The sequence below is a fragment of the Ranitomeya variabilis genome, chromosome 5 (assembly GCF_051348905.1).
Source record: "Ranitomeya variabilis isolate aRanVar5 chromosome 5, aRanVar5.hap1, whole genome shotgun sequence".
Taxonomy (NCBI): domain Eukaryota; kingdom Metazoa; phylum Chordata; class Amphibia; order Anura; family Dendrobatidae; genus Ranitomeya; species Ranitomeya variabilis.
The window spans coordinates 7,230,486-7,248,149 of NC_135236.1; the positions used below are offsets into that span (position 1 = coordinate 7,230,486).

General features: G+C 46.4%; 1 protein-coding gene across 5 annotated transcripts in view; it reads right to left on the bottom strand.

The window, feature by feature from the left end:
- Positions 1–16,221, bottom strand: part of LOC143774174 (chloride channel protein ClC-Kb-like) — a 33,642-nt gene extending 17,421 nt beyond the window's left edge. For 4 of the 5 annotated variants that reach the window (XM_077261531.1, XM_077261529.1, XM_077261530.1 and 1 more), the window contains exons 1-11: positions 16,001–16,221; positions 8,177–8,305; positions 7,463–7,591; positions 6,652–6,791; positions 6,489–6,566; positions 6,188–6,266; positions 5,914–6,039; positions 5,745–5,829; positions 5,284–5,385; positions 3,826–3,913; positions 3,567–3,749 (exon numbers count right to left, since the gene is read on the bottom strand). In XM_077261531.1, the coding sequence (XP_077117646.1) occupies positions 3,567–3,749; positions 3,826–3,913; positions 5,284–5,385; positions 5,745–5,829; positions 5,914–6,039; positions 6,188–6,266; positions 6,489–6,566; positions 6,652–6,791; positions 7,463–7,591; positions 8,177–8,305; positions 16,001–16,205 (1,344 nt within the window). In that variant the 5' untranslated portion in view covers positions 16,206–16,221. Of the gene's footprint in view, positions 1–3,566; positions 3,750–3,825; positions 3,914–5,283; positions 5,386–5,744; positions 5,830–5,913; positions 6,040–6,187; positions 6,267–6,488; positions 6,567–6,651; positions 6,792–7,462; positions 7,592–8,176; positions 8,306–11,948; positions 12,066–16,000 lie in introns of all 5 variants that reach the window. The other variant, XM_077261532.1, reaches the window with a different exon arrangement.
- Positions 16,222–17,664: the final 1,443 nt, after the last annotated feature.

Consider the following 17,664-nt stretch of genomic DNA (forward strand, 5'->3'; position numbering starts at 1 on the left):
GCAAGCGTTGGTGGCGTAGTGGAGGAAGCCGACACAGTCCTGTGTCACGGCGGTGAGGCAGCTGCCTCACCGCCGTGACACAGGACTGTGTCGGCTTCCTCCACTACGCCACCAACGCTTGCTCCCTACCTGCACACAGGACCAGGACGTATATCAATCCGGAACCTACAGGCAGCAGTTCCCATTATAGTGAGGAGACACCACTGTAACTATTGGCCAGCACTTGTGTGGTCCCCTGCAACGATTGGTGACACAGCACTATACCAGCACACTGGATCTGGGACACTGCAAAAAATACTGAACGGATACGGGCTGACATCAAGTATTGACTGCATCCACAGGACAGCCACAAGTCTCGGTCCAGCCGCTGATACGGTTTTTGTGTATGGGCTTATGTTCGCTAGCACTCCTGCTAGGTTATGCCTCTTCATCGTTTTATTTGACTCACCAAAAGGGTCCTCTCTTTGTATGCAATACAGTTCTAACAGGCGATTTTTGTGAACAAGGCTACGGGTTAGCCGAAACGTCAAATTCGCCAGGAACCTTTTTTCTCTGACACAAATTTAATAAACTTTTGAAATTATGCATTTGAAAACTAGACGAGTGCAGTGATCTTTTGAACTTGATGACATCCGAAATGGATATCGACCTGACACAGGCCAAGTTCTACTCAGACAGCAAAGTAGTCCTGGGATATATCCACAACGAAACCAGGCGATTCTACTTTTATGTCAATAACAGAGTGCTACGTATCAGGAGATCAGTTCATCCGAAGCAGTGGCATTACATACCCTTGGTTCCAGTTCCTAACTACCCTGACGAGCCCTTGCTATTGACTCCAGCTACTTTACGTACCCAGAAAACGGGACTGTCCAGTGCCCCTCCAGGAGGATTCGACACTAAGGACCTCTACAAGCGCCAATGGAGACAGGTACAAAGTCTTGCAAATACTTTCTGGGACAGGTGGCGCAAACAATATTTGTCTACCCTGCAGCCACGTACGAAGTGGCAATCTACTAAACCTAATCTGAACGTAGGTGACCTTGTTCTTGTGAAAGACTGTCAAATTCACTGGAACCAGTGGCCACTTGGTCTAGTTACCGCAACATTCCCGAGCAAGGACGGCAACGTCCGCAAAGTTGAACTAAGGATGACCAAAGGGAATGAACCTAAGACATTTTCCAGACCGGTATCTGAACTGGTCCTATTGTTGCCTTCGGAAGAAAGGAGTAGTGACATCCGTTGATGTCAGACGGGGAGTGTTCTGTCTCCGCCATCTAATTTGTTACCTCCAATTATCCGTTTGCATAATTTGCAGTTTCTCAGCCAGTATACAGGACTTGATATATTCATACCTTTATTTGTAGTGCTTTGGCTCCCTCTAGCGGTCAGAGTCATGTTGACAGTTGTATTTTTCTGTTATGTATTTTTTATGTCTGATTCTCCTCCTCCTTTGCAATGCATTATGGTAGCTCAGCCTACATTTCCCTCCATTATCATTTCACTTCCAGTTTGCCTTCCAGGAAAGAAGCTTACACTTCATCCCCCTTGCGATTGCATTGCCGGTATGTCTTTATGCTCTCTGTAGATATTTCTGCTCTATATTAGCCTAGCTTAACCAGTTGCACTCCTAGTTCAGTTACTAGCCTTCTAAATGTAATGCATAACGTTTATCATGTGTAGTATGTATCGTTCTATACCATGTACTGATTCTATGTATATCATTGTTCACAGTTTCACCGCATCAATATACCACTACGTTTAATAAAGCACAGACTCAACCACAGTCTCCTTATTGGACCCCGGTATAGCGGTTTAGCTGACTGGATAGCTACAATGAGCCTGCCTCATTTAGTGAGGACAGAACAATCCACATATATCGCACACATGGTATATACAGAATACCCAGATATATCACACACACGATATATACAGAATACCCAGACATATCACACACGATATATACAGAATACCCAGATATATCACACACATGATATATAAAAAATACCCAGATACATCATACACGATATATACAGAATTCCCAGATATCTCACACACATAATATATACAGAATACCCAGATATATCACACACATAATATATACAGAATATCCGCATATATCACACACATGATATATACAGAATACCCCAAAATATCACAGACATAATATATATACCCAATATCCAGATATATCACACACATAATATATACAGAATACCCACATATATCACACACACGATATATAAAAAATACCCAGATACATCATACACGATATATACAGAATTCCCAGATATCTCACACACATAATATATACAGAATACCCAGATATGTCACACACATAATATATACAGAATATCCACATATATCACACACATGATATATACAGAATACCCCAAAATATCACAGACATAATATATATACCCAATATCCAGATATATTACGCACATAATATATACAGAATTGTTGTGAATTCTGCTTTTGGGTTTCCTCCGGTGGTAGTAGGTGGTAATGCAGTTGTCCCTGGGTTGCAGTCCTGGTCAGGTGTGTCTGCTGATTGCAGTTCTGACTGGGGTATTTAGGTGTGCAGGATTCATTAGTCCTTGCCAGTTGTCAATTGTTGTTGGGAGGTGTAGGACCTCTGCCTGGTTCCTCCTGCCTTTCTGCCAAATCAGCAAAGATAAGTGTCTGTTTTTTTTTTCCTGTGGCACACATGCTGTGTGCTTCACAATTCAGTGCTATTCTTTGTGTTTTCTTGTCCAGCTTAGATTGTGTCAGTATTTTCTCAGTCTTGTTGGATTCTCTGGAGTGGCAGATATACATTCCATGTCTTTAGATTGTGGAACTTTTTGTATTATCTGTTGTGGATATTTTTGGAAGGGTTTTTTACTGACCGCCTAGTAATCTGTCCTATCCTTTCCTATTTAGCTAGAGTGGCCTCTTTTGCTAAATCCTGTTTTCTGCCTGCGTGTGTCTATTCTTCTCCTACTCACAGTCAATATTCGTGGGGCTGCCTATCCTTTGGGGGTCTGCTCTGAGGCAAGATAGCATTCCTATTTCCATCTATAGGGGTATTTAGTCCTCCGGCTGTGTCGAGGTGTCTAGGGTTTGTTAGGCACACCCCACGGCTACTTCTAGTTGCGGTGTTAGTTCAGGATTTGCGGTCAGTACAGGTTCCACCGACTCCAGAGAAAGTTTTCATGCGGCTCCAAGGTCACCCGATCATAACACAGAATATCCCGATATATCACTCACATAATATATACAGAATACCCAGATATATCACACACATGATATATACAGAATACCCAGATATATCACACACATGATATATACAGAATACCCCAATATATCACACTCATAATATATACAGAATACCCGGCTCTCGGGATCATCCCAATGACCTCCGTTAATCCAGATGTAACCATACGATCAGCAATGACCAGCATCCAGAACCGGAAAGATCATTGCTGGTAATTATCTGGACTAATAGGATTTGATCTGTGCTCAGTGTTTCTTCCCCCAGAACTCAGAGCAGGATGGAAATTTATCAGCCAAGCTCTACTTACTTTAAGAACGATGAAGATGGCAAGCTTCTCTATCGAGGACAGCTGTGGGTGCGTCCACTGTAGCCAGCTGTCATCATAGGTGGGGTTGGGAGGCTGGCGGGACTCATTCAGGAGCAGGGACTTTTCCTCCACGCCCCAGGTGATATTGTTGAAGAAGGTCTCCAGATGTTCTTTCATGGTCAGCTGTGTAGAGGAAGCGAAATTTAGCAGGTGGCCAGGCATCGCTCACATGTTATGTGGAGTCACCCGTTACACTCACCCGTGTCCCACCCATGTACTGGCCAAATCCATGTGGGAAGGTGATGCTGGCCAACACCAGGGCAACAAACATGGCATAGACGATCTTACTGCAACACAAAGGGAGAAGCATTTATATTACTCCAGTCTAATAGTGGTGGAGGAAGATGAAGGCCAGCTAAAGGTCTATTTCTTCTTCTCGACCATGTGGAAGACTATGTTACAGCTTTGATTGTGTAACATCTGAAGATGACTCATGGTCATGACTAAAGTTATAGATTGAGGCCCACAATGTACAGACTGTGGAGAACCTTCTGCCACATCTGATGGACAAGCTACTCAAAAAATCCAAGACTTTCCCAATGACGTGAAATTGTCATCTTTCAAATCCTCGTCAGGCCTGGACCTGACATTACCGTCCAAATAGGATAAAGCCACTGAATGGTTAATTCCCTGGTGAAGGATCGTTACTGATCGTTACGACAATTATTTGTCCCGGCCATACACATTGAGTGACAGCGGGTGATGAACTAAATGATCTTTCAATGAAGGATCTGAAGGATTGTTCAGGGAGGAGAGATCTTATGTTGACCATTCTTATGACCGACTCGACGAACGATCGCTTTGGTTGACGTCATTGATTTTCCTCACCTAATGTCTACTGTTGATGGACTGGACCGATTGTGGAATCTTACAGTTGCCCCCATTCAGGTGTCTGAACTGGTGATGGCAACCTAACAACCCAGTTATGACCATGTTTGGATCCCACCAGTAGATATGAGCAAATATTTCAATGTTCGATTTGGATTACGTTCACTTAATTTGCAATATTTGCCAATTAATTAATCTAATATTCGCCGAACATTACCAAATGCCATTCAGGTCAATGGGAGGCAAAAACAAATGCATGTACAACACCTTAGAAGAGCCCCAAATGCTGCCAAAACACATGAAATGAGGGACAGACACCAGGAAAGAGTCCTCAATTCACCCACAGTATAGATTGCAGCATGGAACTGCAGCAATCAGCCAGGCATGAGGTATCTGCATCTGGGACAGCATTTACAGCTTTCCAATGAATGTCACAGTAAGATGAGGTTGGGTGAGGGATTGGTGTAGGCCTCTTGTGCTGGGAGCCCTGATACCACATGTAACACCTCTACCTGCTTTCATGCTGCGCCACACTCAGGTGGCACAAATATCAGTTTTGTAGATTACCATTGTCAGAAAAATTTAAGGATAGTAACACTGGTAGTTGAGTCCAAGGGAGTGGAGGTCTGACGGTCTCGGAGGCCTACTGCTACAGACAACAAGCATGAAGGAGACCCAACCAGGAGTGTTCACATTTAAAAAAAATTACTGGCAGACACCAACAAACTGGCATCAATTTAACCACAGTAGAAATAGTATAATAGGGACCAACAGGTCTTCCACTACACCCAATCAATGGAGCCTGGGTGTGGGATAGAGCGACACTTACTTGTTCCTCAGGAACTTTCCTATCCGTTCATTAGTATTGATGAAAATCAGTGTGACGCGGTGAATATACAGGTAGACGCAGCAGACACAACCACAGACCACCCTGCAACAAAGGCAACACAAGGTGAGGGTACTGCTCAGCGTAGAGCATAGGACGCTCACACTGTACAGTCAGATGATGATGTGGCTGAGATTTGTAGTACGTTTCAGGCTGCCAGGTCCCTGGTGACTCAGTTACCGAGGATTTCTGGTCTCTTTTGGTTATTTTCCGTTATTAGACATTATTTAGTGCTGTTAAACAGACAGCTGGATTCAGTGGCCATCAACGCTCCACTAAAACGCCACATTGCTGTAATGATGATCAGGAGGGTGGCATGTCCACCAAATCCACCATCCCGCTTCACAGAGGAGAACATGTCCCACCCAGCCCCCAACAGTGGATGTGCCCCTACATATACTCACCCAAGGATAGCATAAGACAAATACTCTGGGAGATCGAAGGGAAACTCAACCCGCCAATTGGTACTAAAGAGGATGGCGACCGTCTCTACAGAAGAGGTGGGAAAGAAGAATGTAATTATCACCAGTGTTAATCTAGTAGACCCCCAGTCTGCCGATCTGCAGAACTCACCGTTCTCGCTATTAGTCACTGCCAAGAGCCGGAACATCAGAGCCGCACAGGTTGCTGCAAAAAAGCCGCGCCAGTAATTGCGCACTGCAAAATGTGTCGCTGTTGCCTCTATGCTGAAGAGCACACCTGGAGAAGAGACGTTAACACAACCGTGTACAGATCATCGGGTCTATACTCAACCTGCTCATATACACATGTGTGGAGCGGCATCTGGACCCCACCACCAAGACACAGACATGAAACATCAGACGTCATTGTTATTATAGCCACTGACCTCCTACAGGAGCCACGAAGCAGCACGCGACCCCCACCGCAGCCCCGGCAATCAGCAGCTCGTACTTACGACTTGGGTTCTGAAGCAAAAATGAATCTGATTATAAGAGTCCATGAACCCAAAAAGTACCAGGAGATGATGCGTGTCAGCCCTCATCATTGTGACCATGGAGACCTCCGCCGCTGAAGAGTTTGGGAACAGCGACTGCAGAAAGGAAGCAGCCATGTCTGCTCTGACTCCGTACCCCCGGCTGTAATACACCACCACACACAACAGGATGTCATCACGCAGGACTCCTCACCTCTTTGGCTCCGACAAGTTTGACCATCAGTCTCCCTAGAAGGGTGGCGAGTATAGTGGCCATGTGCACAAAGGGGCCCTGCAGAGAGATGAACACAAAGTGCTGTCATGTCTGCACGTCTCCACCATCCCTGCCCAGACTCCGCATTTATTGCTGCACATACCACTTTGCCTAGAAATATAGTGCTGCCGGCAGCCAGTGTGCACGTGACTCCAATCAGCTTGGCAATAAATGTTCGAAAAGTAAAGAATTCTGCAAGGACAACTCCACGCAAGGTGACCTTAATTTCCGGGATTCCAGATCCTGCACAACAAGACGGCCAAGATTTATTGTATGGCTGCCACTGTGTGACCCAACATGGGGAGGCACTTCATCACGCCTCCCCACCCTGAAAGTTAGAGAGTGGCACAAGTACTGGAGCACCAGAAGTGCTTAAGTGAACGACATGATACAATACTGCCATCATGGCCCCACCGTGCCCAACACAGACAGTATGATGCCTATTGAGGTCCCTCACAGTCTCCATAACACCTGCTGCACATGGTACTATGCCCCCACATACCTGAAAGCCTCACAGCTCTATAAACACAGAATAATTCCCAAAACACAGTATAATACCTCCCACAAAGCATAATGCCCCCACACAGTATGATGCCCCCACAGTCCCCCCCATTGTGGCCCTCACACAATAATCCCATTTGCCTGTTCCTCAGTAACGGAGCTTCTCTTTGCTACCTAGTCACGTTATGTGAGAATGTCACATGATCTGGAGGTCCCAGCAGGTCCTGCAGTATCTAATTGGTGGAGCAGAAAATTGTCAGCTTCCTGCTCCATCATCCTGCCTGGTACAGACACAGTTAAAGCCAAGACATACCCCAGACCTCCCGGGACAGCGGGATACCTCTCCAAATTCAGGACTGACTAACTGCATCTGGGAGTTATGGCTTCATGTTTACTTAGATGTGACCACTTACCTGCAGCTTGTGGAGCAATATATTTGGCAACTCCGGCAGATACAGCCATGAGGAGAATGTGGTATAGCACCCAGGAGAAGTACTGTAAGTATCTGTACTGGTCGAGGGCATCATATACCCACAGGTTGACTGCGGAGATATAAGGGTCCATGTTAGATCCAGGGGGCTGTAATATCTCTCACTTTACATTATGTGACCTATATATAAATATCTGGTAGAAGGTCCGAATATCTAGTGGCCACTTCAGAACGCCAGCCATAAACTGGCCTCTCCATAAACACTTTCATTGAGGCGATAAGCAGCCCCCGGACACTTCTTTTCGTGCTATGTCTCCAAGCTAAGAGAGTGGGATCCTCATTTCCTGTGACATCTATTGATGGGGGACACTGGAGACCCCCAACTGATCAGTACACATTAATCTAATGGATGGACAGAGAACACAGCCTCTTCAGGGCCAGTATGGAGACTTGCTTCAGCATGCATATCATTGTCATGGGGGTCTCTATGGCATGGTGGGCAGAGCATTTATTGGGCACAGAGCGTACAATGAGGGACAGGAGATACAAGACTGCAGAGTGTCGTGCACTGTATGACTATTGGTGGGGGGTCCTGACTGACAACCAGTCCAGATGAGTCAGTATTGCTCTTGTCCGATAGTCGGGTCATGTTATGGTCATGGTTGTGGCTGTGAACATCGGGTGCAGTATTACCCACCTCGTTGTAACTTGGCAATAGTCACATCCAGTCCAAAGCTGATTGTTGCCATACTGATCCCCAGTAAAAACAGGAAAATCCAATCTTCTCCGAATCGCTGCAGTGCCCTCCGCAGGACATTACCCACAGCTAAAATGCAAAAGTCATTGGATGAATTATGAAAGAATAATGGTCACTAATCTATTATCACAATAGAAAGAGCAGAATAGTGGTAGAAGAGCTAAATGTGATCCTGATGATGTACAAACCACAAAGTGACATACACCAGAGGCCCAAAGAGAAGAAAGGAAAGAGCTAGGTAGAAGGAAGGCAGGCGACAAGCAGGCAGGAAGAAGGTGTAGGGAGCCAGCCCCTGCCAAGAACTGAATTACACTGTGACTTTGAGAGACAAAGCTCCCCTTTTATTTGTGTGCACTTCTACTACTAATCCTTTCTCCCCTGCAGCTTGCTGTGTGTTGGTTTGAACAAGAAGCAGGAAGTGTGTGTTCAAGAGGTGGAGAGGGAACCTCGTGCCTGTGAAAGACAGGAAGGCAATAAGTGTGCACTAACAACGAGAGACTGGAAAATGAACTAACGGCTTCAAGGGAGTAGATATTGTAGGATCGATCAACAGGACCGTGTCAGAATGAAGAGTCGCATTGCACAGCTGAGCTTGTTCTCCACCTGCAACCTGAGAGAGGAAACAATGTTGTACGAGTAATCCCTCAACATTGAAAGTGGGATCGAGACTTGCCCAGACCCAAAAAAAGACGGATCCGTTAACCTGGGAAGAGCTCAACACAATAAACTCGGCTCCACCACATCAGGAACAAGCACCAGCAACTAGACATTCTCCTAAGCTCTAAAGAACTGTGAGTTTGACACTGTGTTAGGGTGTAGAGCTGGCTTCTTTAGCTAGGGCGCTTTAGCAGTGCGGCCTGTATATCGGAAGCCAGGTAATAAGTTAGAAGAGAGTAGTTTGTAGAAATGCAGGAGAGCAGCAGGAGAAAGGAAGGGTGGCAGAAAGAAAGCAGAAAGAAGACAGGAGAAAAGCAGAAGAATAGCAGGAGAAAGGTAGGCGAAAGGCAGGAGGACAGCAGAAGAGCAGAAGGGAAGCAAGTGAAAAGCAGGAGAACAGCAAGAGGGAGGCAGGAGAGAAGCAGAGCAGCAGGAGAAAGGCAGAAGGGAGGCAGGGGCAGAATGGCAGCAGAGCAGCAGGAAGAAGTAAGGCAGAAGGACAGCAGTAGGAAGGCAGAAGGGAGGTGGGAGAAAGGCAGAAGGAAGGCAGGTGAAATGCAGAACTGTAGAAGGAAGGCAGGTGAAATTATTATTATTATACATTTTTTATAGCACCATTTATTCCATGATGCTTTACATGTGAAAAGGGGGCAAGTATAGACAAATACAATAAACATGAGCAAAAACAAGTCACTAACAGGTACAGAAGGAGAGGGGACCCTGCCCGCGAGGGCTCGCAGTCTACAGGGGATGGGTGAGGATACACTACAAGAGGGTAGAGCTGGTCATGCGGAGGTTCAGTAGGTTGAGGATCACTGCAGGCTGTAGGCTTGTCGGAAGAGGTGAGTCTTCAGGTTCTTTTTGAAGGTTTCTGTGGTAGGCGAGAGTCTGATGTGTTGGGGTAGAGAGTTCCACCAGAGTATGGGGGAAGCACGGGAGAAGTCTTGGATGCGGTTGTGGTAAGAAGAGATAAGAGGGGAGTAGAGACGGAGATCTTGTGAGGATCGGAGGTTGCGTGTAGGTAAGTACCGGGCAACCATATCACCGATGTATGGAGGAGACAGGGTGTGGATGGCTTTGTAAGTCATAGTAAGGGTTTTGAACTGGATTCTCTGGATGATAGGAAGCCAGTGAAGGACTTGGCATAGGAGAGAGGCCGTGGAATAGCGGGGAGACAGGTAGATGCCAGGTGAAATGCAGGAGAACAGTAGATGGAAGGCAGGTAAAAGGTCGGAGGAAGGCAGGAGAAATGCCGAACAGGAGAATGACATAAGTGCAGCAGGAGAGCATCAGGAGGGCAGGAGAGAGGCAAGAGAAAGGTAGAAGGGAGGCAGGAGAAAGACCGAACAGCAGGACAAAGACAGAAGGACATCAGGACGAAGGCAGAAGGACAGCAGGACGAAGGCAGAAGGAAGGCAGGAGAATGGCAGGAAAATGGCAGGATGAAGGCATGAGAACAGCAGGAAAAAAAAGACAGGAGAAAGGCAGGAGAACACGAGAAAGACAAACAGAAGGAGAAAGGCAGGAGGATGACAAGAAAAAAGGAATCCACCACATTCTCAATGGTGAAAATTGCAATGTTTTTATTCTTATTGTGCAAGAATACAAATGGAGTGTGTCATAACATTGCTAAATAATGAGAAAAGTAAAACGAAATGGCTGTGTTGTACAATATATTGCAACTTTCACCATTGAGAGGGCGGTGTTGTTTTTTCTTTGTTGGTACACCATCTCGCAAATCAGCACCTCCAACTATCCTCGAGTGCAGAACAATACTCTCTACCTGAGGACAGAAGAACGGCAGGAGGATAGAAGGACGGCATCAGGAAGGAAGAACGGCCGGAGGATGGAAGAACGACTGGAGGATAGAAAGAAGACAGGAAGATAGAAGGAAGACAGGAGGATGGCAGGAAGGCAGGAGGATGGAAGAACAACAGGAGGCTAGAAAGAAGACAGGAGGATAGAAGGAAGACAGGAGGATGGCAGGAAGATGGAAGAACCGCAGGATAGAAGGAAGACAGAAAGATAGAAGGAAGGAAGAACGGCTGGAGGATGGAAGAACAGCAGGAGGATAAAAAGAAAACAGGAGGATGGCAGCAAGACAGGAGGATAGAATAATGGCAAGAGGATGGAAGAACAGCAGGAGGATAGAAGGAAGACAGGAGGATGGCAGCAAGACAGGAGGATGGCAGCAAGGCAGGAGGATAGAAGAAAGGCAGGAGGATGGAAAAACAGCAGGAGGATGGAAGAACGGCTAGAGGATGGAAGACCGGCTAGAGGATGGAAGAACAGCAGTGGGATAGAAGGAAGACAGGAGGATAGAAGAACAGCAGGAGGATGGAAGAACAGCAGGAGGATGGAAGAACAGCAGGAGGATGGAAGAACGACTGGAGGATGGAAGAACGGCTGGAGGATGGAAGAACGGCAGGAGGATGGAATAACGGCAGGAGGATGGAAGAACAGCAGGAAGATGGAAGAGTGGCAGGAGGATGGAAGAACGGCAGGAGGATGGAAGAACGGCTGGTGGATGAAAGAACAGCAGGAGGAGAGAAGAATGGCAGAGGATAGAAGGAAGACAGGAGGATAGAAGAACGGCAGACGATAGAAGAACGGCTGGAGGATGGAAGAACGGCTGGAGGACAGAAGAACGACAGGAGGATAGAAGAACGGCAGGAGGATGAAAGAATGGTTGGAGGATGGAAGAATGGCTGGAGGACGAAAGAATGACAGGAGGATAGAAGAACGACAGAAGGATGGAAGAACAGCTGGAGGATGGCAGGAAGACAGAAGGACGGCATCGAGATATGATGGAAATAAGACAGGAGGATGGAAGGAAGACAGGAGCATGGAAGGAAGACAGGAGGATGGCAGTATGAGGAAGGCAGGAGGATATAATGAAAACAGAAGGAAGATGGCAAGAGGGCAGTAAGTGTATGTGAGGAGGACAGAGAGGGAATGGCAGGCAGTATCTGGAGTGTCAGTTCTGCTTGGGAAGGACTTCATCTGTTACAGCATCTTAGAGAACTTCCCATTGTCTTCTCCAGACTTTGGATACCTGCTTTCTCTTCTGCTTCCAAGTCGATGTGCAGAGAACCATGCGGACCTTCTCGAGTTTCCTTTCTCCTTCAGAAGGTCATATTCCTTCATGTAGGACTCTTCTGACTTTTCTGGCCTGTAGATGAGGTACGTTGTTTCCAGTGGTTACTTGAGGTCCAGAGTGAACCTAGAGAGTCCTAGATTTCTTCAAATCTCCCATTTTATCTCACCGTATCCTTGGCCTAACATTTATGTTTCTGGTCTTTGGCCCTGACTGTGACTTCACGGGAGCTTTACCAGGATCTGGGGCTGGAAATAGTCATAATAAAGCCATCTCCTACCCCATAAATTCACCGCAGACCACAATGCAAAATCAGCTCCAGAGGAGGCTACTCTACAGCTCTTACAAAAAAAAATACAGCTGACTTGTGCACCGATTTACAGCTTTTAAAGTAAAGAACCAACTCTCAAGGTAATTACTCAGCATAATCACAGCTCTTATAGTTAAAAAGCAGCTTGAGGGAACTATTCCACTGATTCAAGGCTATTTGAAAAAAGAATCAATTCCTAAGGTGACAGAGTCACAGCTCGGACAGTAAAGAACAAGCCCATGAGGTGACTTCTCCCCAGCTTTACTGCTCCTACAGCTCTTAGAGATCATCACTTACCAGATCCTCTGCTCTTACAGTAAAGATGCTTGGCCACAACTGGAACCCATTCTTTCTCCTGCAGGAGGGTTTGTTCTTGTCTCTTGAGATGTTCTTTGCAGCAATCACTGCAGGAACTGTGAAGAACTTTTTATAGTAAGTGCAGTAACTCTGAAATAGTAATCTCAGGAGCTGATTGTTTATTGTGAGTCGTCACCTGTGGAGCTGGTTCTTTACTGTAAGAGAACTGGATCTGTGGAGTCGTCACCTGTGGAGCTCGTTCTTTACTGTAAGAGCAGTGGATCTGTGGAGTTGTCACCTGTGGAGCTGGTTCTTTACTATAAGAGAACTGGATCTGTCGAATCATCACCTGTGGAGCTGGTTCTTCCCTGTAAGAGCAGTGGATCTGTGGAGTTGTCACCTGTAGAGCTGGTTCTTTACTGTAAGAGAACTGGATCTGTGGAGTCGTCACCTGTGGAGCTGGTTCTTTACTGTAAGAGCAGTGGATCTGTGGAGTTGTCACCTGTGGAGCTGGTTCTTTACTATAAGAGAACTGGATCTGTCGAATCGTCACCTGTGGAGCTGGTTCTTTACTGTAAGAGCAGTGGATCTGTGGAGTTGTCACCTGTGGAGCTGGTTCTTTACTATAAGAGAACTGGATCTGTCGAATCATCACCTGTGGAGCTGGTTCTTCCCTGTAAGAGCAGTGGATCTGTGGAGTTGTCACCTGTAGAGCTGGTTCTTTACTGTAAGAGAACTGGATCTGTGGAGTCGTCACCTGTGGAGCTGGTTCTTTCCTGTAAGAGCAGTGGATCTGTGGAGTTGTCACCTGTAGAGCTGGTTCTTTACTGTAAGAGCAGTGGATATGTGGAGTCGTCACAGGTGGAGCTGGTTCTTTACTGTAAGAGCAGTGGATCTGTGGAGTCGTCCCCTGTGGAGCTGGTTCTTTACTGTGAGAGCAGTGGATCTGCGGAGTTGTCACCTCGGCTGTGATTGGCGATATGATACATTGCTGTGTGATCGCAGATACTTATAACTGTGAGTTCTGTGTATTGTACTGATATCATAATGATGGACCCCCATGTGGACATTACAATGACGGTCCCCATGTGGATATTACAATGACGGACCCCCATGTGGACATTACAATGATGGACCCCCATGTGGATATTACAATGACGGACCCCCATGTGGACATTACAATTACGGACCCCATGTGGATATTACAATGACGGACCCTCATGTGGACATTACAATGACGGACCACCATGTAGACATTACAATGATGGACCCCCATGTGGACATTACAATAACGGACCGCCATGTGGAAATTACAATGACGGACCCCCATGTGGACATTACAATGACGGACCCCCATGTGGACATTACAATGACGAACCCCATGTGGACATTACAATGACGGACCCCTATGTGGACATTACAGTGACGGACCCCCCATTTGGATATTACAATGATGGACCCCCATGTGGACATTACAATGACGAACCCCCACGTAGATATTACAATGATGGACCCCCACGTGGACATTACAATGACGGTCCCCATGTGGATATTACAATGACGGACCCCCATGTGGACATTACAATGACGGACCCCCACGTAGATATTACAATGATGGACCCCCACGTGGACATTACAATGACGGTCCCCATGTGGATATTACAATGACGGACCCCCATGTGGACATTACAATGATGGACCCCCATGTGGATATTACAATGATGGACCCCCATGTGGATATTACAATTACGGACCCCCATGTGGACATTACAATTACGGACCACATGTGGATATTACAATGACGGACCCCCATGTGGACATTACAATGACGGACCCCCATGTGGACATTACAGTGACGGACCCCATGTGGACATTACAATGACGGACCCCCATGTGGACATTACAATGACGGACCCCCATGTGGACATTACAATGACGAACCCCATGTGGACATTACAATGACGGACCCCTATGTGGACATTACAGTGACGGACCCCCCATTTGGATATTACAATGAGGGATCCCCATGTGGACATTACAATGACGGACCCCCATGGGGACATTACAATGACGCACCCCCACGTGGATATTACAATGACGGACCCCCATGTGGACATTACAATGATGGACCCCCGTGTGGATTTTACAATAACGGACCCCATTAGATATTGTACTGACGGACCCCCACGTGGATATTACAATGACGGACCCCCACGTAGATATTACAATGATGGACCCCCACGTGGACATTACAATGACGGACCCCCATGTGGACATTACAGTGACGGACCCCCATGTGGACATTACAATGACGGACCCCCATGTGGACATTACAATGACGGACCCCATGTGGATATTACAATGACGGACCCCCATGTGGACATTACAATGACGGACCCCCATGTGGACATTACAATGACGGACCCCCATGTGGACATTACAGTGACGGACCCCCATGTGGATATTATAATGACGGACCCCCATGTGGACATTACAATGACAGACCACCTTGTGGACGTTACAGTGACAGACCCCCATGTGGACATTACAATTATGGACCCCCATGTGGATATTACAATGATGGACCCCCATGTGGACTTTACAATGATGGACCCTCATGTGGATATTACAATGACGGACCCCCATGTGGACTTTACAATGACGGACCCCCATGTGGACATTACAATGACGGACCCCCATGTGGTCATTACAATGATGGACCCCCATGTGGACATTACAATGACGGGCCCCCATGTGGACATTACAATGACGGACCCCCCTTGTGGATATTACAATGATGGACCCCCATGTGGTCATTACAATGATGGACCCCCATGTGGACATTACAATGACGGGCCCCCATGTGGACATTACAATGACGGACCCCCCATGTGGACATTACAATGACGGACCCCCCTTGTGGACATTACAATGACGGACCCCCCTTGTGGATATTACAATGATGGACCCCCCATGTGGATAGTACAATGACGGACCCTCATGTGGATATTACAATGACGGACCCGCATGTGGACTTTACAATGACGGACCCCCCATGTGGACATTACAATGACGGACCCCTATGTAGATATTACAATGACGGACCCCCATGTGGTCATTACAATGACGGACCCCCATGTGGACATTACAATGACGGACCCCCTTGTGGATATTACAATGATGGACCCCCCATGTGGATAGTACAATGATGGACCCCCCATGTGGACATTACAGTGGCGGACCCCCATGTGGATATTACAATGATGGACCCCCCTATGTGGATATTGTAGTGACGAACCCCCCATGTGGACATTACAATGACGGACCCCCATGTGAATATTACAATGACGGACCTCCATTCGGACATTACAGTGACAGACCCCCATTGATAGCTGTGACTCACGTCTCATACACGTGCGGACCCTCCTGCCGATGATGATGAGGGCGCTCTGGTTCCCCTTCTCCTTCGGCATGTAGGAGTAGGCCTCGCTCTCCGTCATCTCGCTCTCCGCTTTACTGTCCGCTCTCCGTCCCTTGGTCTCGGGAAGCTCCAGTGTCACCAGCTTCTCCTCCCGGTCACTGTGCTCCTGGTCCTTCTCCTGAGCCATGGTGTCTGGTCTGAGCCTCATCCTCACACACCTGTGTATATACAGTGAGGGAGGCCACACCTGCCGCCCTGCCCTCCGAGCCTGGAACCAGACACCTTGTATCAACACACAACAGGGCATGTTTGTGATGTCCTCTGCTTCTAGAGGAGCTGTGGAGATAAGGGGCCCAGGTACAGCTTCTGAGACCACCACCACCAAACCTCTCACATATGGTGTCAAGAAAAGGTGTAATACTGCGACAAGTCTGGGACACATCCATTACTATACATATTCAGCAGCGAATATCGCTGAATAGTGGATCGTAATTAAAGAGGGAACATCTGAAGGCAGGTGGGCGAGTCGGTGGTCTGCAGAGAAGGGCAGAAATATTATAGGAAAAGTCTCAACAGAAGATACTACCCGCCATAGTGTGTGTATGTATGTATCTGAGCATGTATGTGAGTGTATGTCAGTGTGTAACTGTATAGGTATGTGAGTGTATGTCAGTGTGTATCTGTATATGTATATTAGTGTATGTCAGCGTGTATCTGTATGTATGTGAGTGTATGTCAGTGTGTATCTGTGTATGTATGTGAGTGTATGTCAGCGTGTATCTGTATATGTACAGTTTATTAGTGTATGTCAGCGTGTATCTGTATGTATGTATCTGTATGTATGTGAGTGTATGTCAATGTGTAACTGTATATGTATGTGTGTGTGTCCGTGTGTATCTGTATATGTACAGTATATTAGTGTATGTCAGCGTGTATCTGTATGTATGTGAGTGTATGTCAGTGTGTATCTGAATGTATGTGAGTGTATGTCAGTGTGTATCTGTGTATGTATGTGAGTGTATGTCAGTGTGTAACTGTATAGGTATGTGAGTGTATGTCAGTGTGTATCTGTATATGTATATTAGTGTATGTCAGCGTGTATCTGTATGTATGTGAGTGTATGTCAGTGTGTATCTGTGTATGTATGTGAGTGTATGTCAGCGTGTATCTGTATGTATGTGAGTGTATGTCAGTGTGTATCTGTGTATGTATGTGAGTGTATGTCAATGTGTATCTGTGCATGTCTGTGAGTGTATGTCAGTGTGTATCTGTGTATGTATGTGAGTGTATGTCAGTGTATATCTGTGTATGTATGTGAGTGTATGTCAGTGTGTATCTGTATGTATGTGAGTGTATGTCAGAGTGTATCTGTATGTCTGTGAGTGTATGTCAGTGTGTATCTGTACGTATGTGAGTGTATGTCAGAGTGTATCTGTGTATGTCTGTGAGTGTATGTCAGTGTGTATCTGTGTATGTATGTGAGTGTATGTCAGAGTGTATCTGTGTATGTCTGTGAGTGTATGTCAGTGTGTATCTGTGTATGTATGTGAGTGTATGTCAGTGTGTATCTGTGTATGTATGTGAGTGTATGTCAGTGTGTATCTGTGTATGTATGTGAGTGTATGTCAGTGTGTATCTGTGTATGT